Genomic DNA, 25,820 nt, shown 5'->3' on the forward strand with positions numbered 1-25,820 from the left:
ATAAAAAATTATTTGACTGAGAATGAAAATTGATCAGCAATTCCATTCATAGTGTTTCACATGTGTAAGAAAGAAAGGAAAAATAAAAGGAAGGAAGGAAGGAAGGAAGGGGGAGGAGATAAAAGGAAAAAAAGCCTGGAGGGTGGAGTGGGGGACACAGCAGACTCAGTCTTCAAATACAACAGCAATTTCACGATGTAATAATTTTTAATATTAAAAGTAAATTGTAAATGTATCTTTATAAACAATATGCATAAAATAGATCTATTATTCTAAAACCTTCTCTTTTTCAAATGCTTTTTCACAGTAATATTTTAGGTGTCAGATTTTTCCCTCAAAATAATAGTGCAATTGGAAGAAGGAAAATGTTGTCAGTGAACTCGGACTTCTCTGCTAATACAAGTCCTTGTATATTTCCTGTAGAAGCGGGTGAAGACTCATGTCCGTCTCTGTTTTCTTTATTACTTGCAACAGCTGCACGTGTTCTGTCACAATCTGTCTGAGGTCTGTCATTTTCTGGAGCAACTTGGCAAAGAGCTGAGAGGACTCGGGGTGGTTCAGCTTGAGCTGCAGCTCCAAGGCTTGCAGCAAGTTGTCTTGTATGTCCTCAATGGGTTTCACATTCAGCAAACCGGGGCGGTCTGGGGGAGCAGAAATGGAAGACAGAACAGCAGGTTCAGTTACAAAATTCTCTGGCTCCACATCTGAGGCATATTCAGCCAAACAACTCACTTTTTGTTGGTTTTGCTTTGGTTCTAAAATAGGGTATGGAGGGAAGGAAAGCAGATAGTGGGCAAGAACTGCATACAAGGAGAATGGAATGAAAACCAAGACTATCAAAGCTCTTTCCAGGGCCGTTCTCTTCCCGGCCAAGACTAAATCTGTGTGACCAGTTGACAGAAGAGGGTGGCAAGGCAACTGTCTCACCAGACGGGGGACTCTTCTGCTGGCATGTTTCTACTCACTCAGAAATCTCATTTTCAACTTCTGTTCCTTCCTGATGAGTCTATGTTTTATAACCTCTACTTACTTTCTTACCACTACTTTAAACACACTTTTAACACCCATTTTTGTCTTCTTTTTGCTTAATATAGCTCATGCATTTTCGAAGAGACAAGACATAGTTTTCAAATACTGTTACACTTGGGAAGGACAGACCAGATTTTAACATAGGCTTCTTCTGATTAGTGAGGTTGCAGGTAATGTTCACTTTCTTCTTTATACTTTTCCTTATTTGAACTTTTAAACGGCAAGCTTAAATTACTTTTAAGTTTTTAATGTTTTTGCTTCATGTAGATCTTTTTAGATTTAACCTTAAATACTTTCTAGTATTCTTCTTTACTTTTACTTCTTTACTTTCTTGTGTTCTATACTTCTTTTTCATTACATTTTCTAATGTATCCCTGCTGATGTTTAGAAAAAAACGATTGGCTTTGTTCTATTGAATCTATTCCAATTTCACTCTTGTCAATTCAAATAGTTTTTATCACGGATTTAAAAAATTTTTTGGACAGACAATTGCATCTGCAAATAATCATCGTTTTATTTATTTCTTCTTTTCCAGTGTTTATAGTTCTCATTTCTTTTTCTTGCCATACTGCATTGGCTAATGTCTCTAGTATGGTATTAAATAATAGTAGTGTTGGGAGGCATTCTTGTTTTATTCCTAACCTTGAAGGAAATGCTTCTAATGGTTTACCACAAGTATGATGTTTACTGGATTATGGTGGATAGGTTTTTCTCCTGGCTCCCCAATAGTTTTAAAGTGTTTGTTTTAGTCAGGAATGTTGTTGCATTTCATCAAATGTTTTAAAGTTCTTCTACCTAGAGTGATGACCATATGGTTTTATCTTAATCTAGTGTAGTGAATTACATTAATAGGTTTTCTTATACTCTTGCGTTTGTTTGCTAATATTTTATTTAGGGTTTTTAAATTTGTGAGATTGGTCCAGAGTCTTTTTGTGTGTGTGTGCTACCTTTTGCCTCTTTTGGTAATGAATGTTAACTAGTCTTATTGACTGACTTGAGAAGTTTTCCTTCTGTTTCTATGTAGTGATGACCTATTCCTTGATGGTTTCTTGGAACTTATTTGCAGAACCATCTGAGCCTGGTGGTAAATCTTTGACTATCTTTAATTTTCCTCCTATAGCTTTTAATTTATTCAGGTTTTCTACTACTTATAAAGGAAAATTTTAGTAATTTATATTGGAATAAAGTTGTACATAATATTCTCTTAGAATCTGAATCTTTTATTATTCTTATATATACCTCCTTTAACTGAATGCTTTTTACTTGTGTACTGTCTCACTTAAAAATTTGACTTGCCAAAGGCTTATCTATTTTTTGCTTTTTAAAAAAGCACAACTCCTGGTTTTACTGATCAACTCTGTTTTTGAAAATTGCCTTTTGTTTTCAATTTAGCTAATTCATTCTTTTAACTTTCTTTAGGTTTTTTTTCTTTTCCTCTTTTTCTCATTTCTTGGGTTGAACGCTTAATTCATTTAGTTTCAGTATGTCTTATTTTCTGATAGATGAGTTTAAGGCTCTAAAATTTCCTCTGAGTGTCACTTCTGTTTCACCCCATAGGCTCTGGTAAATCATACTCTCACAGTTCTTTTCTAAATAGTCTGTTTTACTATTTTGATTTCACTTTTAATCTAAGAGTCATACAGAGACATGTTTTTAGATTTCCAAGTGGAAAGTCTGAGTTTGTTTTTGTTTTTTCTAATTTCTATGTCTGGTTAGAATATAAGGTTTTCTCATTAAGGCTCAGCAGAGGGGCACAGAGATCATGTATGACATTCAGGTCACTCACTTGATACCTTGTACTGATTCCAAATTTTAGCTCTTGAGGGCCAATCACCCTCTTTTTCTCATTTTAACTCTTCTCCCCTTTACTGTAAACTAAAGCACTGTATAAACGTTTTTACTTCTCTTTTTAATGTTCCTCATTGTCTTGCCTCCGTTTTTCATTGTGCCTTTGCTTAAGCCCTTTCCACACCAAGTCCCTCAAACATCCTACATTCTGTCATAACTGTGCTTAGGCACGTTCTGTTCCTCCTGCTGGGAGCAGTCTCACCTTCCCTCCAACCATCCTACTGATTTCAACCTACTCTTCAAAATCTAGCCCGTGTCCTTATGTCCTGGAGCCTTCCTGGAGGTCATCCCTTCCTTGCCCCTGTTCTTCCAATCCCCTTTCTCTGGTCCTCAGAGCATTCTACAAACACCTCAATTGCTACTATCCTAGTAGATTACATTTATTGAGTGGTTATCATTTCCCAAAAATCGTACTGAAGGCTTTATATACAATATATCATTTAATCTCCACAATAACTCCATGAGGTCAGTGCTTTAAGGAGGGGAAAATGAAGATTTAGAGAAAGGAGTTAGATCCTGCCCAAGATCTGCCACTTGCTAGTAAACAGCACTGCTGAAATTTGAATCTGATTCCGAATGCTATACTCTTAACTCTTATTACCTTGTATTATAGGTACTGATTTTCTTGTTCATCTCCCCTACTTGGCCACGAGAGATCAGAGGGCAGAGACTATGTCTTGATCATCTCTGAGGCTCCAGTGGAAACACAGGAAGCACTCAGTTGGCTGCGTTTATGAGTGAGAAGGCTGTTCTAGCCAAGAGTCCTGAATTGAAAAGTACAGTTCTTCTGGTTGGTGAACAAGCCTAAAGGCAGGATCAAGGCACAAAGAAGAAGTCTCCGGAAATAGCGTTTTCCTGTATTTAGTAAACTCGAGCAACCTTTACCCGCTGAGGCGAGACACAGGAGGGCAAGGTGAGGATGATCTCAGGTGGGATTTTCGGAACTCTAAACATGTTCTTAAATTTTTTTTTCTTTTTTCTTTTAATTACAGACAGAAAGTTACCTGTAGTTTGATTTTTCTCCCCTCAACTTCTCCAACATCTCCCATTGACTGGAGTAATTTTTTTTTTTTTTTCAATTTCAGCACTTAATTTTGGAAACATTAGCAAGAATCTCAGCTTCTGAGAATGAAACAGATGATTTAGTCCTGGCCTAGAGAATCACACCCCTGGAGGAGTTGTCCTTTCTCACAGTTGCTATGCAATAATGAAACCCCCTGACACTTCAAGGAAAACCAGATCCTGGATTGGTGCCTTGGGTTTAATGGTTGCCGATCCTCCCCCTGAACAGACGTGCCAGATTTCAAAGGCCTGGACTGGACAGCAAATGCATGTGCGTTGGCAGTGGCAGCATTTTGTGTCGAGGCGTCGGTGTACACCCTTGTGCAGACCCTCTGCTTGCTGGGGCCCTGGCCCCTCAGAGCCTTCTCTCCTTCCTCTAGAGCAGCATCCGTGGGGTCAGAACTTGTGCAGAAGAGGTTATGCTAATCTACTAGGTTTCATTTATCGTGACAGTTCAAACAAGCAAACCCTCAAATGCAGCTGATCGGTTTGCTGGAAACACTTGGCTGCCGTGCAGTACAATGGAACTGTTCCCTCTAGGAGTGGAGAAGGATCTGGTTTGGATTTTCAAACCTCTCTTTGGCAAGTTATTTTTTATGATGTGACAGATGAAGTTTGGCTGAAATTTTGTGGCCACTGATTTATATTTTCTCTAGTGACAAGTTAGATCATTTACAGATCTGTCCCACTGTCGCCCTTACGGAGCCTCAGTCAAGGCAAGAACGGAGGGCAGGAGAGCGGGAAAGTGGTCGCTCTACTTTTAGGTCTCTCACTAACCAGTTCTGTGACCTTGGGCAAACTGACCAAGTTCACTGCGCCTCAATTTTCTCCTCTGTAAACGAAAAGGACTGGATTAGAGAGGTGACCTCTAAGACCCTAGTTCAAAAGTTGTAAGCTTTATTCTTATGTGTAATTCCCTTTACAAAAGTCACATAATTAAACTGGGGAAATTAACTCAAAATCTAAATAGAAAAAAAAAAATAGAAAAAAAAAATCTAAATAGAAAAGTATATCAACGGGCTTACACATTAAACTTAAAACATTTGGCTTATTTAAAAAGCAAAAGAGCTTCCTTTGGTCTTAAGCACTCCCTAGGGTCAAGGGCAAAACGGATTTGTCAGGGCTGTCCCCACCCTTTACCCTCCAGTCAGCTCCAAGGCCTTCCCTGCTTCCCCTGCCTGTCTTTCTCTTTCCACTTTCCTTCTACTCACACTTGAACACTTACTGAGCTAAGCTGGGCACCACAAACGTGCCACAGAAATCTGTCTAAAGACCCAGCCGTCCTGGGTCCCTTCCCTTCCCTCTCCCTTTCCCATTGGCCCAGGGCCTGCTAAGGTATTGCTCTTAGGAGGCTGGTCTGAGGTCCTCTCCCTACACCCTGCTGAGGGTTAGAGTTGGGGTCTGGAATGGGATCAGGGTCAAGGGACCTCCTTCATTGGCCCTAGGTTGCCTAGAAAGCCCTTTTGGGAAAGTGCGTGCTGACTCAGGCTCCAGGACCCAACACTCGAGGAAGCTGGAGTCAATTACCGGTTCCTTACTCCCCAGGCTGCAAAGAATTGGGAAAGAAACCTTTCCGGTCCCCATCGTGCAGCGCTGGAATTGATTAGAGAGCACTGTTGATTGTGGGCAAATCTACAAAGCTCCCATCTTATCCAGATCTGGTTCTGTTAAGTGAAGAGCTTATCTGAAGCAGATTCAAATTCTCTGGACCCTCCTGGGATCTGCCCACCTGGGCCAGGCATTTCCCTAGACCAGATTTTCTCAGGAGGGGTCTCGGTTAGGGAACCAGATGGCCACAGTGGCATCTCCTGAAGGAGACACAGACAAATCAAAGCGCATGGTATTGTTTCTGTTCTAGTTGCTGCTGTCATGCTGTTCCCAGTTTTTTTCCTATTGGATTTCTTTCTGATGGAGACAAATCGGAAAAGGATTGCACCCAGGGCATTTAGGAAAAAGAAGTCTGATAGCTGGGCAGCTGTAAACTGATCCGAAGGCAATGAAAAAACTTAGCTCGGGTGTGGGCTGAAACTGAAGGGGGGTGGAGCTCCTTCGGGAGCTCACACTTTGCATTTCACTTCCTTTTACTCTTGCTCCCCAATTTCCTTTATTCCATTGCTTCCTAAGTTCACAGATGTGTTAAAAAGAGGAGTGGATTTGGAAACTGAGGACTTGATCTCATCTCTCCTCCACTTGGCTTCCATGTGACTTTGGACAAGTCATCTTATCTTTCTGGGTTTTGGCTGAATTTTCAAGGCGACGGTGGTGTTTCTTTCCTAAGGTCATGGTTAGAAGGAGTCAGGTAAAGGAGCTTTGTAACATTTTACTATTCTCTGTGTTTGTTCAGACAGAGGCAGTTTCCACAGGAATGGGGTCCGGAGCATAAACAGGGGTGGGGTGGCATGTGTGCAGCTGGGAAATGGGAGGTTTCTGAGCTGTTATTGGTAGAGCATAAGTTCAGGAGCGTGAGAAAATGATTCCTGATGCAGATACACGTTTGGGGTTTGGGGCAAGTTCTCATTCTTGTAGTTGAACACATGTAAGCAGGACTGAGAACAATAATGAAACAGAGAAGCCCCCGAGCCGAAATTCACTTCTTCCTTAGAGACGGTGTTAGGGACTCTGCGGTCCTTTCCTGGTCTAACTGTCAGGATCATGGGGATCATGAGGCAAAACTCTGAATTCACCCAAGTCTGTCTTTGGTAAACGGGTCTGGCCTGTAGCAATTCCCTCCCACCATCCTACCGCTAAGAGACAATAACCTAAGAACGTTTCCCATGTTCTTTTCATATTTAAATTTGAACCGGGGCTTGACCAAGTGCGGGCTTGATTCTCAACTCTGCCTCCACACTGAAATCATCTGGGGAAATTAAAAACACGCAAACTGATACCTGGGTCCCATCTTGAGAGACTCCGATTGACCTGGCCTGAGGTATGACCGCCAACGTTCCTAAAAGCTTTCAGGTGATTCCAATGGGAAGCTGAGAGCACACACCACCGGTGTAGTGAGAAGCAGTCGGAATCTCAACCTGAAAGCTTACTTGCTGGGTAATCTCGGGCGAGTTCCTTAACCTCTCTGTACCTCGGTTTCCTCATTTAAAAGATGGAGACGTGACAGTAATCTAGCTCGCAGTGTTGTCGAGAGGATGAAATGAGTTACTAGACGGAAGGTGCTCAGAACAGCGTCTGACACGCGGGAAGGTAGCTATTTCTATTTGCACTAGCGTAACAGTACAATCCAACGTGCCTCTTTTCTTTCTTACCTGTCTCCTCCTCTCATTTCTGCGATGCTCTTGGGTCTTCTCCTATTCTTTCCTATCTCTCCTATTCTTTCCTATCTCTCCTATTCTCTCCTATTCTCTCCTATCTCTCCTATTCTCTCCTATCTCTCCTATCTCTCCTATTCTCTCCTATCTCTCCTATTCTCTCCTATCTCTCCTATTCTCTCCTATCTCTCCTATTCTCTCCTATTCTCTCCTATTCTCTCCTATCTCTCCTATTCTCTCCTATTCTCTCCTATCTCTCCTATTCTCTCCTATCTCTCCTATTCTCTCCTATCTCTCCTATTCTCTCCTATTCTCTCCTATCTCTCCTATTCTTTCCTATTCTCTCCTATCTCTCCTATTCTCTCCTATCTCTCCTATTCTCTCCTATCTCTCCTATTCTCTCCTATTCTCTCCTATTCTCTCCTATCTCTCCTATTCTCTCCTATCTCTCCTATTCTCTCCTATCTCTCCTATTCTCTCCTATCTCTCCTATTCTCTCCTATCTCTCCTATTCTCTCCTATTCTCTCCTATCTCTCCTATTCTCTCCTATTCTCTCCTATCTCTCCTATTCTCTCCTATTCTCTCCTATCTCTCCTATTCTCTCCTATCTCTCCTATTCTCTCCTATTCTCTCCTATCTCTCCTATTCTCTCCTATCTCTCCTATTCTCTCCTATCTCTCCTATTCTCTCCTATCTCTCCTATTCTCTCCTATCTCTCCTATTCTCTCCTATCTCTCCTATTCTCTCCTATCTCTCCTATTCTCTCCTATTCTCTCCTATTCTCTCCTATCTCTCCTATTCTCTCCTATCTCTCCTATTCTCTCCTATCTCTCCTATTCTCTCCTATTCTCTCCTATTCTTTCCTATCTCTCCTATTCTTTCCTATTCTTTCCTATCTCTCCTATTCTCTCCTATTCTTTCCTATCTCTCCTATTCTCTCCTATTCTTTCCTATTCTTTCCTATCTCTCCTATTCTTTCCTCTCTCTCCTATTCTCTCCTATTCTCTCCTATTCTCTCCTATTCTTTCCTATTCTCTCCTATTCTTTCCTATCTCTCCTATTCTTTCCTATCTCTCCTATTCTCTCCTATTCTTTCCTATCTCTCCTATTCTCTCCTATCTCTCCTATTCTCTCCTATTCTCTCCTATTCTCTCCTATCTCTCCTATCTCTCCTATTCTCTCCTATCTCTCCTATTCTCTCCTATTCTCTCCTATTCTTTCCTATCTCTCCTATCTCTCCTATTCTCTCCTATTCTTTCCTATCTCTCCTATTCTCTCCTATCTCTCCTATTCTCTCCTATTCTCTCCTATCTCTCCTATCTCTCCTATTCTCTCCTATCTCTCCTATTCTCTCCTATTCTCTCCTATTCTTTCCTATCTCTCCTATCTCTCCTATTCTCTCCTATTCTCTCCTATTCTTTCCTATCTCTCCTATTCTTTCCTATCTCTCCTATTCTCTCCTATTCTTTCCTATCTCTCCTATTCTCTCCTATTCTCTCCTATTCTCTCCTATTCTTTCCTATTCTTTCCTATCTCTCCTATTCTCTCCTATTCTCTCCTATCTCTCCTATTCTCTCCTATCTCTCCTATTCTCTCCTATTCTCTCCTATTCTCTCCTATCTCTCCTATTCTCTCCTATTCTCTCCTATTCTTTCCTATCTCTCCTATTCTTTCCTATTCTTTCCTATCTCTCCTATTCTCTCCTATTCTTTCCTATCTCTCCTATTCTCTCCTATCTCTCCTGTTCTCTCCTATTCTCTCCTATTCTTTCCTATCTCTCCTATCTCTCCTATTCTCTCCTATTCTCTCCTATTCTTTCCTATCTCTCCTATTCTTTCCTATTCTTTCCTATCTCTCCTATTCTCTCCTATTCTCTCCTATCTCTCCTATTCTCTCCTATTCTCTCCTATCTCTCCTATCTCTCCTATTCTCTCCTATTCTCTCCTATTCTTTCCTATCTCTCCTATTCTCTCCTATTCTCTCCTAGTCTCTCCTAGTCTCTCCTATTCTCTCCTATTCTTTCGCCCTTGACTGCTCCCTTCTTCTCCACCCCGCCTTCTAGATGCTTTTCCCTTTCCACTCCTGGGACTGCACCTTGCTGGGGATGTGGTGTCTAGAATCCTAGCAAGGCCAGCCTAAACTAATCAGAAGTGTGAACAATGGATGATTTGAGGAGAAATGTGGTTGATGGCTGCTATCAGGGAAAGGGAACAACAGGACAGAGATCTTGTACCGGACAGATTAAAGATCATCGGTGACAAGCATGTCTGCCGTGAACGCACATGTGGCTAGTGGAGTCCTTGCCTCTGAAGTGGTCCCCGTTCTAACATATCCCTGCTACACAACAGTTAAATAAATGCTTTCTCTGTCTGTGTCCAAATGACAACCGCAAAATGACACAGCAATGACACGTACGGTTTGGCTAGGACGGAGGGCGCGGTGACCACCACCAAAATGAGACCAAGCCCAGGCCGTATTTTCTTTTATCTGCCCATTAAGTAGCAATTGCACACCAAGTCCCCCCACCTCAAATGCTCAAGTACCACCTCCAAAAGCCACCTCCCCAACTACAGCACAGAACACAAAAGTATCTGGTAACAAGGTGGGCAGCGCCTCCCCTCTGCCGCGTTCAGAGCTCGTTTCATCTCTCAATGCAGTGAACGGAGCGTGGGGCCTGTTTTATTTCCAGCTCTTTCAGAATGGAAAGGGGACCAGAGGCTTCCGTCCTGCCCTTGGGAAGTCCCATCTTTCCCGCCTCCTTTCACCAGGGGTTTGGGTCCCCTCGTTCTGGTCATCTGTGGTCACTCAGGTGAAGCTCAGCCCCATGGTTTGCTCCCCTTCTCTGTGCCCAGACCAGGGGAGCAGCAGGCTCCCCTCAAGCTGAGGGATGCAGATAAATTTCTGCCCCTTCTACGTCCCACACCAGCTCTGATCAAGACCGGGAGGTAGAGGAACCAGGCTCCAGCGGAAAGATGGAGAGTGATTTCTTCTTCCCCGTCAGGCCCGACACACGCAGGCTCCGAATCCAATGACTCTCCCTTGCTTCCTTAACCTCTAGAAATGCCAACGGCACACCAAAGGGAGTCAACAAAATAGAAAGTGGCCAAGGATTTGTTCTCTGCACCTCTCCCCTCCCCCCACGTCTTCCTTTCCAACGTCTTGGAGAAGAACCTGTGACCTCAAAACATAGGCGTGATCTCCAACCTCTAAATATGACCTCTTAACACATAATGTCCCCCAAACTTTACAGAATTCCCCACCACACTCCTGCTCGTTGGTACCTCCTTCAGGGGCAGCAAGGCCCAGAGCTCTCCCCTCCCTTCCCTCCCTCCAGCATCTCTGTCCCTTGGGGTTTTGTCCTTAGTCCACAGCTAATCCCCTTAAAGTGATAGCTGATACAGGGATTAGCTGCTATCTCCTTAGGAGTGTTTACACGGTACTAAGGGAGTTTAAGAATGCTATTGGTGAGATTTCAAGCAATCCTCTGGCAGGACTGTGTGCAGCTACTTCAAATTATACAGTACAGGGAAGAGGGAAAATGAGCAGTTATCGTGTGCTTACCACGGCCCAGGCATCGTGCCAGAGGCTTCACAGAATGTTCTTTCATTTACTTAGGGAACTGATAAGGAATTCAGGCACAGGTAGGTAAATAACACATCCAGTAAGTGGTGGGGTGCGGGGTTTGGGGAGCCCACAGGCCCCCACCGCCCCAGCCTGCCTCTCCCGGTGCGCCGGTGGGTGACGCGGCGGGACCCTGGGGGAAGGCGCTCTACCCGGAGCGCGGGGCGCCTCAACACCTGCGCCGGCCTCTGGAACCGGGGCCGGTTTCACTCTTCCTCACTTGCGGAGGATCTGTCTGAGTGCCGTGCCAGTCTGGAAGTCTGCCTGGGGTCACCCAGAGTTTAAACACACATTGTGAGAGCCCAAAATGATAAAGTGCTCCCCAAAGCGGCCCGCTGACTGGCTGGCGGAGCCTCTTCCAAGATGCTGGTGTGGGGACAGGAATGACTCAGCAGTTTGGCTTTCAAGCCCATGTCTGTCTCTGAGGTCAAGTACAGCGAATGATCCCAGCCTACCAGGCCTGGGGTTAGGAGGGGATTTTATCTCTGAAGCAGTCACAGATAAAGATGCTTCAATGTCCCACAAATGACAAGAGCCTCTGTGTGTGTGTGCGCGCGTGCACGCGAGTGTGTGTAGTTCAAGTTTCTCAGATGATTCTAGTGTGTTTCTCTTCTCCCTACCCACCCCCACCCCCAATTCTCTGGTTTTGAGAATTTGGGTGCCAGCTGAGAACGTACAAATATACCTCCCTCTGTCTAAACCAAGTGTGTGAGGTTATGAGAAGAGTGAACGAATGGGGCATTTCTAGATAACCCACACTGAGTCATTACTCAAAGCCATCCTGGCCACCTGACAGGATTTGCCCACTGGTCATGGCAGCATAGTGGGGAGACCAGGACAGCAGGCGAAAGGAGCAGTGCCATACACCATGCAGACACAGAGCAGGTGCCCATTCAATAGTTTTCAATTAATAAATGAAGGCAAGTACTCTCTGACACAATCATGGGCCAGATGGAAGATATGAACCATGTAATCAACACTCTTCAACTGCCCCGCTCAACGCTCAGTCACGTGAGAAATCAGATGTCTGTGTTTATTCTCAATATCACGAGAACCGTCAGGAAAACAACTTCTACCACTCAGACCCCAGCCTACGTCTTGTCCAAAAACACTGTACGGATAAAGTAGCTGAATATTTAACTGCCACAGGAGAATGGAAGAAAGTCGGCCTCTTGTTCTTCATAGTATTATTAATGCCTCAGTTTTCAAATATTTTTGGTTCTGTCTCCCCCCAGTTAACTAGTAAGGATGATGCCAACAGACAAAGAAGACATGGGGGCCCCTGGGCTGTGGAGAATCAGAGGGCCCCTGAGCTGGAGTTTCCTCCAGAACAGCACAGGCCCACTCAGGCACGTGCCCTCTATCTTTTGTTCCAGAGGAGAGCTCGGCTGTCCCTTCTAACTGGTAGAAACAGTTCCGCATTAAAATGGAAGGATTACACACGAGCTGTCACTATCCTCACGATTTTGGAGGGCACTTAGGGAGGCGGGGGAGCCGGACACCCACAAGCCCAGAGCCCCCCCCCCCCCCACCTCTGTCCTGCGGATCCTTAGTGCTCTCTGAGCTGGAGGGAGAGGGGGCCCCTGTACACGAACGGGAGGAGTGACGTTGGGATTGTCTCCGAACGGCAGGAAGAAATTAAGGTACTGGAAGGTATGGTTAACAATTTTAAATTTCTCTCACAAATTCTCCTGCAACCACTTCTCTCCATCGGAACCTGCTATAAGATGGTATCTGGTTAAGCTCGGACATATTTACTTAGGTACTTAAAGCTTACGGTCAGCTTCTGCAGGGAGCTCTGCGAACGGGGGCTGTGCTACTGGAACAAATGGAAGAACCAGCACCAGTCTCGGCATTAACCCTGGGCTCTGTTCCGTCCCAGAACAGTTCTCAAACCTGGGGTGTAACTTTGTTAGGCAGTCAGGTACAAATGGTGTCTTGAGAAGGGCTTTGGATAGCAGGAAGTAGTAATATCTGGACTATAACGGGAAATTCTTGATTAAAATACTTGGGGGCAATATGGAAATGGGTGGTTTTTGATAATTGCCAAAGAACCCCAAGTCCAAGGTAAGTAACTGGGATGCTTCCACATCTCAATACACAAGAGGCAGTGGCAGTTAAGGGCATCCGTTTTAAGGTCAGATTGGATCAGACCTTGGCCTCACCGATTAGTAGCTCTGGGACCTTGGGAAAATTGCTTAATCTCTCTAAACTTCTGTTTTCTCCATCTATAAAATGGGGATAATGAGAGACTTTCTAGAATTGCAGGAAAAATTAAACAAAGATTCAGAATGCAGGTAAAGTGCTTAGCATCTATTCTGGTTCACAATGAAGTATTCAATAAATGGCAGTGTTATTATTATTAATATTTGATTACTATTCATTCAACAAGGATGTATTAGTACTTATTCTGGGCCAGGTGCTGTACTTTGATTCTATTCTAATTCCAACAAATTAAAAAGTATATATTGATACACATATAAGTCAGGACCAAGGGTAAGAAACAGAGCTCCATGGTATTGACCTGAGAGGTCTAGGAGTTTTCCAACCGCCACAGAATATCCCCTCTTCCTTGATCTGTAGATGTACATGTGTGAACAGTTCCCCCTTCCTGTACCCTATGCTCCCTGCCCACTCAACAGCAGAAACGCACAGGATCGCTCCAAGAGCAGCTGTCCAAAATCGCTTCACAGAGAAAGAATGGGACGGCTGGAAACAGGAGGAACTGCTGTATAGGAGGTTTGTATAACCGAGCCAGACCCAAGAGGGTAAATGAGGAGGCTGGATGACTTGCCATCTGTGACTGCTGCACCAATATTTACAGCTTCTCTGTCATTAGGATGGCGATGACAATCGGCCTCAAGAAATATATTGTAAAATCCAGTGAATTTCCTCCCCATATCTTGGAAGTTTGGGAAGAACTGTAATGGATTCCAAACTGTTTTGAATTAACAGAAAGAGCTTTTTCCTGTTTTTCCTGTTGCCGAGTTCCAGCTGGAACCCTCCTAAGCTTTTCTCCAGCAAACAGCCAACGCCCAAGGGGGCAAAGTGTCCAGTGGAGTGTCCTGGGGCTTGTCAGCTTTACCGAGCTTTCTACTTGGCCTTGGCTGCTGGGGGGTTTGAGGAGTTTGCTGGTGGGGCTGGCGCGAGGCTGTGGCGTCAGCTGCAAGCATGCCCTTGCTGGAGGCAGTGTGATTACTCTCGACGCCACCCATCCAGCCAGCGAGACCAGAGCGGGCAAGGGAAGTTCTTCCCTTATCACCACTCCCAAGGAAGCTGTGCTTCTGGACTCCGGGCCAGGCCTTCAGGAGAGCAGGGACGGGACCACAGGCTGGGGCCACCGACACCGTGAGGGAGTCGACCACATCTGCCAGCCAGGTGGCAGAAGAGACACTGGGAGGTGACAGTGAGGACACCTGGGTTTCCCTCCTAGCACTGCTGCTCACCAGTTCTCAGCTCACCTAAGTCTACGGCTCTCTCTTCTCTTTCTATGGAATAAGAATGAAAATACAGGAGAGCTGTCAGGATCTAATGAGACAATGAAAGGGACGAAGTGCTGTCCTTTGGTTCTGGAATATTGTTCTTTTTAGTCTCATTCTTCTTGCCTGAAGCTCGGAGGAGAAAGAGGGAGAGAGGAGAAAACCTTGAGAAGAACTAGGTCATCTTCCTCAGCAAGTGGTTTGCGACCTGAATACACAGTAGAAATGCTGAACACCAGGCCAATCTAAGGACCAAATCTAACAGCATCAGCAGTTTCTAGGACTGAAGCTGAGTGACAGTGATCTTTACTACTGCAACTCCAGTTTTCTCAGCAAATACTTAGTTGGGTCAAATCAGGTACTTTCATCCAAAAATCCCCTTTGGGTCCTCTGGGGATCCCCCGCCCTTGATCTCCCCAATCCCTCACCACCCCACTCTTACATAATGCCCATCTCCCCATTTTCCCTTCAGTCTAGGTTCATAGCCTCGACCAGAATGAAACTCTTCTGTGATTCTAAGGCCAGCTTAGAAGAAGGTCACTGGGATCCCTGCCCAAAGTGCTTCTCTCTCAAGTCACTAAAGCTATCTGTAGGCTTCAGAATAAACTGCAGAGGAGAAAATAATCCCTCTTGTGAAGAATAAGCAGGATCAGAAATTTGTTTACGGGATCAAACCTTCTTGCTTGCACGAATGTTTTCCCTTTCTGGAAAACCCAGGACGGGAATTGAGAAATTACATGTTGTACAACAAATTATATGTTGTACTCCAGTAAACCACAATCTGGGATGTTGGTTTCACCATCTATAGATGACTGGGACACTGATCCCCCTTGGAACTCAGTCTTTGGATTGGGAATGACTGGAGTAGTTCTTTCTCTGGCCTCTACCCAACCAGCTTCTCTGGGTAAAGAAGGGAATCAAATTCCTTGGTGTTGAACAAACACAGGGTCCAGTTTATTCATTCTTATCTAGTGCCCATAGGTTGGCTTCATCTACAAAAGCAAACTTTGATCAGGGAAGGATGTGCCTTTTGTGATATGGGAACTAGTCAATGGTAAATTCTGTTTTTCTTTTAAAGGAAGTCTCAAATGATTCACAGGGTTTTCTTCTCATTATAACCACAGATAGAAGATTTTAAGAACGTATGAATGCCAGCTACCTTCAGATTTCTTTCACTGCTGTGAGGATCTAATGAAATCTGGATATTGGCTGCTGTGAAGACAGTCTGGGAAATGCTAAAAGCAACTTGTTTATACAGCATTGACATTTAAAGGATACCGTTTTTAATTTTCATAATTGAAAGCCAAAGTCTGCAGTATCTATTAAATTGAATAAGTTATTCTCAGAGCTATTTTTGACCAATTTAGAAAAATTTTAAAGGCCTAACTGAATCACTGATTTTCAAATAATCTAGCTTGTGTGTTATGGGCAGTATATGGCATTTTTCTAGATGAAATCATACTGTTGTCTTATGTGCCCATAAAACAACATTGCTCAGGTTCAAAAAGCCCTGATTTATCATGATTATTTCTTGTCTAGAACTTTCCTAGATAGAAACTAAGTATCTTTGAATGGCGTATTTCAAATGCCTCCCTTATTATCTGTGGTAGGAATATAAACTGGTACAAACTGTATGGAAAAACCATCTGGCAATAATGAAACAAAAGACTTAAAAATGTTCATAGCCATCTACCCAGCAATTCTACTTCTGGTAATTTAGAATGAGAAAATAATCTGAAATGTGAACAGAAATTTACACATAAGAAGAATTACTCCAGTGGAATTTAGAACACATTTTCCAAACTTTTTTATATTCTTCTCTATAGGTTCTTATAACAAATTATAAGCAACCCAAACATAAATAGGAAGATAATTTAGTATGTAATGGTCTTTTACAAAATGAAATACGTTATAGTCATTAAAAATGGAAGCATATATTACAGAAATGCAAATCAAAACTACAATGAGGTATCACCTCACACCAGTCAGAATGGCCATCATTAAAAAGTCCACAAAAAACAAATGCTGGAGGGGACGTGGAGAAAAGGGAACCCTCCTACACTGTTGGTGGGAATGTAAATTGGTGCAGCAACTACGGAGAACAGTATGGAGGTTCCTCAAAAAATTAAAAATAGAGTTGCCATATGATCCAGTAATCCCACTACTGGGCGTATATCCGGACAAAACTATAATTCAAAAAGATACATGCACCCTTATGTTCATAACAGCACTATTCACAATAGCCAAGACATGGGAACAATCTAAGTGTCCATCAACAGATGAATGGATAAAGAAGATGAGGTGTGTGTATGTGTGTGTGTGTGTGTGTGCGTGTGTGTATACACACACGCGCACACACACACACACACATACACACACAACAGAATACCACTCAGCCATAAAAAAGAATGAAATAATGCCATTTGCAGCAACATGGATCCAACTAGAGATTACCATGCTAAGTGAGCTAAGTCAGAAAGAGAAAGACAAATACCATATAATATCACTTATATGTGGAATCTAAAATATGACACAAATGAACCTATCTATGAAATAGAAACAGACTCACGGACATAGAGAACACACTTGTGGTTGCCAAGAGGGAGCAGAGGTGGGGGAGGGGCGGAGTGGGAGGTTGGGATTAGCAGATGTAAGCGATTATATATAGAATGGATAAACAATAAGTTCCTACTGTATAGCACAGGGAATCATGTTCAATATCCTGTGATAAACCATGATGGAAAAGAATACAAAAAAGGAATGTGTATCTGTATAACTGGATCACTTTGACAGCAGACATTAACACAACACTGTAAATCAACTATGCTTCAATTAAAAAATTTTTTTAAATGGTAGCATATATATATATATATATATATATATATATATATATATATATATATATGCTAGCACATACATAGAAACTTTTTGGTAAGGGGAAATAGGACTCTGTTAATCCTATTTTATTCTGAGGATAGAGAGCTTTACTTTTCACTTACACCTTTCTGTACTCTTTGAATTATAAAATGACCACATACTACTTTTATTTTTAAAATTAATAAAAATATTAATAAAGAGTAATAGTGGCATGAGAAAATGGTTAAGTGAAAAATGGAATATAAATATGGTATGTATAGTATGATTAGGAAAAATCTTAGAAATATATCACATGTTAATAATTATATTTCCAACTTTCAATAAAAATAAAATGTGCCTTAAAATATTAGCTAGTTAAACAATACCAACTTGTTTTCTAATCTGGTTTTTTCCAAAATTGAATCTTTTTCTCCCAGTGGACCTCCGATAAACTGGAATCTCATTCTTCTTCGCTGAATTAATCACAGATCCCAGATGATCAAGGGTCAATTTGTTTAAGAAGTAGATTCCGTCAAGATATCAAAACATGTTGGATAGTGTATTTTTGTTACATTGAACATAACACAAAAAAGGGGTGCTGCTTCAGAGTTAACTTGCGCTGTGTTGTTATCTATATGCACCCTAGTCATGTAAAGGGCAGTATCAGTGTAGACTCTGGAGCCAGACTGCCTCGGTTCATCATCCTGGCTCCATCTTTGCTGCCTGGGTAATCCTGGGCAAGTGACTGAACCTTTCAGTGCTTTAGTTTCCTTGTTTGCAAAACGGTACTTACCTTACTGGGGTCGTGAGAATTAAATGAATGTGTGTGAAGTGGCTAGAACACTTCCTGCACACAGTAAGTACTTAATAAGTGTTTGCTACTATTATCATTACTGATACACCATGCACCTGACTTCAGAAGCATTCTGCGCTGGAGTCATTGGACAACAAAGGACTGCTCTTTGTAACATGCTGTCTAGTTACACACAGCTTACATCTGTAGGACCACTGTCCCCTACACGTCAGTTTTCACGCACAGAGGATATTCTGTAGGGTACACACAAAAAGCTCGCCTGAAGTCCATTTCAGTAATGAAAACTGGTCACTTGAAAACAATCTTTATATTAAAGAGATGACACTAAAACTTTCTTCTACTCAAGTGGGAAACGTGGAAGGCCAATGAAAGTAGGATTTAGTATAAAACCTGGCTGTCGGAGTTGGTTAGTTAGATCATGTCCTAGCAAGGCCAAAAGTACAATGACTGGCTAAACAACTCAGTTTATTTCTCCACTGGGTGTTCTTTGGTTCAGACTGCATTCTTAATCCCAGCCAACCACCTCACAAAGGTACTTCAAGGGGAGCCAGCAGAGGACTCTACACGGGAGAGGAGACAGGGCTCAGTAAATGTGTGTTCCTTGACTCCTGATCCGGGAAAGCAATTCAGAGTAACACCTCACTGATGCTGGGGCCAGACCATAATTTGATCACAAACACAGTGGTGCTTTCTCTATGTCAGGTGAGCATTGTCTTACAAAGTTATATATGTCATTACTTAAATGAAGAAGAGATTGGCCTTCTGGAAAGGAAAGGAAAAAGACAAGGAAAAAGAAAATAAAGAGAAAAGAAAAAGCAGACAAGGGCACTTGTCTTCCATGTTTGGATCTGACCAGAAAAAATATTTTGAAGAATAAAAGAAAAGTACCTGACTTACCCACAGCCTTCAAACAGGAAGTCAACAATATTCTTTCTCGGTACGTCACATAGGTAGTTACACTCCCGTGGCATTATACCACTGGCATTTTCCATATGAAAAGTGTGGTAAGTACAGAGAGAAAAGGCACATAGCCTAACACTAAGGAAAGTCCAAATTCTTTCAGCCATCCCACCACCACGCCACCCTCTTTCACGGAAGATCCAAAGAAGCAGCTTACCTCCACTGAGAATAATGACAGCTATAAATATTGCCAAGTCGCTGTCATCTAATTCCAGTGCATTGAACTTCACAGCAAACTCGAACTTGGGCTCCATAAAGTCACCAAAGGGCTTTCGCAGGCTCTTTAAAAACTCCCTCGTCATGAATCCTTGGCCCTCGGATATGAGAACCCCATCTTTATTCATCAAGGAGGCCAGCATCGTGTAAATGATCTCATGGACGCCGTATTTTAGGAGAGTTACTTGGTCATTCAAGTCAAGATTTACAAACCCAGGAATACTCTTGGCATACTCTGTGATCTCCTGCACAGCCTCCACGGAACGGAACTGACACCCCTGAAAGATGCGGATGGCCACTTCTTTGCTTGGCTCCTGCAAGGGGGTGATGTGCTTGAACTTGATTTTATCTTCTCCCATCATTAGGGAATTCATGTCATAGATAACAAATGGCTGCAAAGAAAAAAGGGAGAAAATGGCCGAGTTGGAGATTTCTAATTCAGTCAACACCACCCCAGGTTCTCTATGTACACTCGCTTTGCTAACTAAAATCTTTAAAGTCTAAAACACTTAATTAACAATGAGCAAATACTCGTGTCTTGATTAATCCTCCCAATTGTCTTCTGGGACCAAACATATTTCACTAATATTGGCCTCCCTTTCCTTCCACTTATACTGCAACACCTTACCTGGGACTGGCTAATAGCTCCAATTTCTGTCGTTTGGAGGGTCTTTGTTGTTGATTTTTCAAATGATACGAAATCTACTGTTTATTTTGGCTTTCAAAGGTGTATGTTTTTAAACTTCTTTCAATAAAAAAATTATTTCAGCAACTCAGGGTTGAACAGACCCACCTGGACATAAAGTAATCTTGCAGTTACACATTAAATCTACTCAGATCTTGAAAGAAACACAGTGTGCATGTAAACTACACTTAACTATAAAAGAAAATCAGTCTGAAAGCAGATTAAAAATACCGAGCCAAGAAAACGTCTGTTTCTTTTTTTTTAATGCTCTGGAAGCAATCTGTTTCAGAAAGAGCAGCTGTGTAAGGCCTGTGGGTAAAAGCTGCAAAAGTGTCAAATTAAAAAACTTATTTTTCAAAGTATGTGTCCTTAAGGGTCAAGAATCAATAAAACACGTTTATCAGTGACTCAGGTTTGCAGTAGGCTGCTCTCAAAAGCACGTTGTGTTAGTCATAGATGATCTTTCTCTGTCATTTCCTCCTAGAGAATTAACCAAAGGTTTGTGGTCTGCGTGAAATTCTCAAGGCTACTCTGAATGAGAAGCGGCTACACTTCATATATACAGTGGATCTACTGAGCTCCATAAGGAGTTACCCCTAATAAGAGTTGAGGGGATCTGGGTTCCAGCTTTGGTTCTGCGGTTAACTACGTGACTTTAGAAAAGTCATTTATCTTTCCAAGGCCTCAAATTTCTCAACTGAGGGGAGTGGATTGCATTGGAAGTTTCCAACTCTTCTCTTGAGGATATGCTAGTTGCATTTCTCAGATGTAGTGTCTGTGATGTATGCGTGTGTGTGTGTATCTGTGTGAGTGTGCATGCATACTACATGTCCACTGAACATGCAGTCTTTGATGTACTAAAAATGAAACTTCTTCTGAGCAGAGACGCTGAGAATTCTCTCCTCATTGGCAAGAGGAAGCAGATGCAGTGAGTGCCAGCAGTAGCCAGCTTCAAGATCCACTGGTTCAGAGAATCTGACTATTAATCTCTATAGGAGTCTATGATCGTCACCGAACTTTTTTTTTTGGCTGCACCACATGGCTTGCGGGATCTCAGTTCCCTGACCAGGGATTGAACCCGGGCCCTGGCAGTGAAAGCGCAGAGTCCTGACCACTGGACCGCCAGGGAATTCCCTTCACCGAACTAATAAGTCTATTCTACACTGAAGCAAATAACAGTAATACTAAGGGGTTTTCGATGTTGAGTAGATTTCCAAACTTGCCTATTATTTCCACACCATTCACTGGAGTTATTCCAGAAATTGTTACTTTTTTAAACCCCCAAATTCACTTCAATTGCATTGTTTAGCAAATACAAAACCACAAAGTAGGACAGATGTGAGTAACCCAAGAGTAAGCTCGTCTGGTGGCTCTAAGTCTTCAAGGAAACCAGGAGGGAAGAGTGCTCACTATGTTTTTGGGAATTTCGCTCCCCCCGTTCCCACTTCAGATTGATATTATTACCGGGAGAGGAAAAAAAGGACGGAGTGGATAAACAGTCACACCAGTTAACACGTGCTAAGTTTCTCCAGAATGCCACATTCTAATCATGAGAAAAACGTTAACAGAACCTAGGGAGAGGTCGTTTCTGTCCTCCAGGAGTTTTGTAGCGTATTATAATTTACGTTAACAAGAGCCTGGCTTTCTTTACTGCCATGAGAATCTGACGGTGCCTGAAGAGTCCCCCTGCACCTGTACAGAGTACCAAAAACAACGGATATAACATCATCCCCTCTTCACATATGAAAAGACGGTACCTCGATCTGCCCACTTCAACTTTTGGATGAGCTCAACCACTCAGCTTCTTGGCACAGAGTGGATGCATCAAATTCTTCCACCTCCATGTAAGCAATTTATCTGGAACTATGCCCTGATAAATCATCCTGTGACTCTTCCCCTTGACTTCCCCTGTCCCCTCATATAAAGCCCCGGGTTCCTGTTTTCGAAATTCTGTGCGAGTTGCACATAGGGCACAATCCTGCTAATTTTCTCTCTCCATTTAACAACAATGTGACTTGGTAACCCCTTGGCAATCGGCATTGGTCAGGATTTCCTGGCGGTAAACACTCAAGGACACAGAAAGGAATCAGCAGCCCCCACCATCATGCCAAACCATTCCAGTCTTTTCTTTTTTTAAAAAAAAAAAGATCCCTTCAGCGTTTTCAAAACGTGAACTGGCAGAGAATTATGGGTATTGACATGCAAATGAATCCCAGGTGGATTTCTTTGTTTTTCCTCGTCATAGCTGATTGTGCTGTTTTCCTTGCATTTCTGAAGTCTGCATAGATTCTTTCAACCCCCATGCGGATCTGTCAAACTGCAAGAGTGATCGGACACAATCTGCCCAGAGATCTGCCTTTCTTCGCCACCAATTCACCAGTTCTTAGACTGCAAACATTTCACCTGCACATTTCACACTGGGACCTCCTTATCCTGAAACAGCGAAAAGATAGTGGCCCACCTGGTTTGCAGAGGGCTGACCTCTTAAAACCACGGGTGGAATTCAGCCAGTGGAGTTTATCTTGGATCATGAATTTAACATTACACTTCTGGTAAAATATTCCCCATAAAATGTACTTCACTTCCATGTTTCTGTATTTTCTACAAAGCAAAGGGAAGCCTTACATTCTCTATTAGCTTGCACTGTTATCACTGAATGATCTGCCATTTTAAGAGGAACCATATCCTCTTCAAATGTGGTCTTAATGATGTTACACTTTTAGTTGGGGGCTAACAATGTATTTATCTTCAGAAACTATATCAAATGGCTAGATAAGCATCTCTCCTTAACAGGAAAGAATGCTTAATTATGTCTAGGATGTTATCAGGGATAGATCCAGGCTTTGTGGGGCCTGAAATGTACACGATAGTTGAAGACATTTACAACAACTGTTGGGTTCAGTAATACAAATTATAAGAATAAACAGCTCAGGCCCTTTCTTGAGCCTTGGAAGGGGCTCAGCACAAGGGAGAGGCCCTGAAGCTTTATTAGCTTCATGGTGAGTCGGCCTTTGGCTGTTATAAGTGCTTGTACTTCTCCTATTTTGGACACACCAGAACAAGGTCAGAATGGAATGAAGAAAATTGCACTTGAACACAATGTTTCTCCAGGGAAACAAAACGGTTTCTGTAAGAGGAAGTTAGTTTTCTTTGGAGAGATGCATCAAGTGTAATTTATTTTGATATGTTTTGATTTTCAAAAACGGCTCCACTATCAAAACCGGGATGGGATTAAGGGTACTGTTTTTATAGAGAACTAAAATTAGTTCTAGATCTATAGCACACCTGTTATGTATAACACAAAGATCATGGGGGAAGCTGGCTTACTAATGAAAACAAAGTAGAGTAATAAAACTTTACTGTTTTGAATGGACAGATAGAACAATATTGTTTCTTACTAGTCCAACAACAGCAGCATTTTAATATACAAGTTGTTTTAGTGATTACACATGAATGCTCTAAGTTTACAGCTCCTTTTCAATAATAAAATGGCAAGCTAGAGGAGATAAATGAGAAAATCAACTAAGAAAGCACAGATTATTCTGGTGATTTCTCCAATTTGGGAGATTGAAATTCGGGGCTCTCCTGGTAGTCTTAGTTTTCCTGACAAATTAGAGCAAAGGCTCAAGGAAGAAAATTGAATTCTTAGGGCCTATCTTCTTCATCTTCTTTTCTTCTTTCTTTTTATACTTCTGACTGACTTTTCATCTTCTGAGACACACATGGTTCTCTCCTTGATTAGCTCCACTGGGTGAATGTTAATCCAAAATGCATTGGTTGGGTTTCCTCAACTTCTTTCTGGTTTCTCCCCTGTCATTCCTATTTCCCTCTTGTTGAGAACCATGCGGTTTAGAGAACTAAAGGGTCTTCAGAAATAACCTACATCATCATTCTCTGACTATGTATGAATAAACTGAACTCGAGACTTTCCAAAGTCAAACAGCTATTTATAGCAAACACCAAACCAGATCTCCTCACTCATGACTAATTCTTTTCTCTTTCTGTTGCTTTCTACATGACTTCCCCACTTTTGCTTTTTAAAATACAATGACTATTCTGGGAGGAAGTGGAGCTTTTAAACTCTTATATGCCGGGATCTTGGAGGCAGTGTCCTTTGAACTATTATTTCCTAGAGATGCCAATTAAGTGCTGTATGTGATCGAAGTTAAGTTTGAAAGTCTCTCAAACGTAATCTTGTTTTCCTACATGGTTTAGAGATTTAAGACAAATAAAAACTCAATACGAAGAATTATTCACACTCTAATGAACCAGCACATAGCCACAGCTCTTAAAGAAAAGTCTATTGCTGGCCAAAATGTTACTCAGCTGGCAAACAAGGGCAGTGGCCAACTGAGTCTAATCATTAAAAAATGAAAAAAAAATTAAAATGCTTTTCTTCTTAACTATATAGAATATTATCTTTTTAATTTATTGTCTGAAAGAATACCATTGGTTCAGCTCTGTTATACCTTTAGCTATATTCCCGACAGTACTGGAAATAAAGAAATTTATTTTTTTAGTATGAACATATGAGCTAATGATTCCAGGAGTCCAACTTCTTCAGTCACCATTGAAACCAATCAGCACTGCCATCCTGCTCTTTATACTGTGGTTCCTAAGGCTCTTTTCTCTGAGGGTCTGTTTGGTATCTTTCTTCCCAGGGGAGCAAATTCCAGCTCACTCAGGCTTTTCCACAGTGAAAGGGGGAAAGAGACCACACTTTGTTTAGTTGTTCAGTGTAGGATTTAAAAGGACAGATATCTTTCCAACAGTTTGAGGGCCCTTGTAAATTTTAGGATGGGAAAATTTAAATGGGTACAGAACTGTTTTCACAAAAGTTTACATTTCAATACTGGTTTTACTATTTGAAAGGTTCACATCTCACACACTATTTAGAAGAACTGTTTTTATCATGGCATCAGTTTGCTCCTGTAATTATAAAAACAGTGACTCCACATAGATCCATCATAAGCAGTAGGATGCTTTGGGACCCAAAGTCCAATACAGTACAAATAACAAGCTTTATTCCTTATTTGCAGACAGAGTGCAGCCAGGACGGCCTCACCATGGCTCAGATATGGAGTGAAAAGTTGGCAGACACACCAAGGGTTTTTCTATTTATTGTTTGACAAATCATGGCACTGAAGATGGTTTTTGAAAACCACTCTCTGTTTATTTTCATCAACAAACATGGAATCACGTGACACTGACACACCCAGTGTGATCATCGCATCAGGGGAGTAGTCAAACACTGGGAACTTCCAAAGTCCATTCAGTTCTCAGGTTGCCTTCAGGAGATAAGCACCCTCGCTCTAGCATATCTGAGGTTTTTAGAGTTCAGTAGGTTCTCTCAAAGAAGGGGCTGGGCTGGAACAAGCCATTGAAAGGGAAGTAGACTGTGAGGACAGTCAGTGCTACTCCTATCTGAGGGTGGCTAAAAGGCCGAGTGCTCCTAAAATTTCTTCTCCGGTGATCCACCTCCAGTGAGTCCATTTCCCATCTTTCCCTAAGCCTAAAGTTCCCAAGCATTATTCTTTGCGGCAAGACAATGAAAGTAGGGCCAATCATATCCCAAAGATACGATATCTAAGTTAAAAAGATAGGAGGGGACAAGGGGCATTTAATCTATCTGTTCATTTATCTGTTCTGTTCTGCAAGGTGGCACCAGCGAATAAGAGATAGAAGAGAGTTTAGTGGGGAAGGGAGAAGCCCTGGTTGGCCTGGAGGCAAATGCTGGAGCTGGGCCTAGGCAATGGTTAAAAGGAGCAGGAAGATAAATTTAAAGAATGGCCTCTTCAGTAAAGTCATTTCCTTTTCCAAAGGTTCTGGGTAACTGGTCATCCATCCACTATGCTGAGTAGCCTCCCCCAGGCTTGACTGAACCAACCCTAACGACATCAGTTCAAGCAGGGTGTATAGTGAGACGCAAACGGCTCTATCACACCAGCCACAGCCCCTCTTCCACATGCCCCACCTTCTCCAGGGT

General features: G+C 42.3%; 1 protein-coding gene across 1 annotated transcript in view; it reads right to left on the bottom strand.

Annotated features, from left to right (window-relative positions):
- Positions 1 to 393: 393 nt before the first annotated feature.
- Positions 394 to 25,820, bottom strand: part of PPARG (peroxisome proliferator activated receptor gamma) — a gene marked incomplete at both ends in the record, with an annotated part of 71,426 nt that continues 45,999 nt past the window's right edge. The window contains 2 exons of the mRNA XM_082848097.1: positions 394 to 641; positions 19,091 to 19,541. Of these exons, the coding sequence (XP_082704223.1) occupies positions 394 to 641; positions 19,091 to 19,541 (699 nt within the window). The remainder of the gene's footprint in view (positions 642 to 19,090; positions 19,542 to 25,820) is intronic.

This window comes from Leucopleurus acutus (genome assembly GCF_964270905.1).
Source record: "Leucopleurus acutus genome assembly, chromosome: 10".
NCBI lineage: Eukaryota > Metazoa > Chordata > Mammalia > Artiodactyla > Delphinidae > Leucopleurus > Leucopleurus acutus.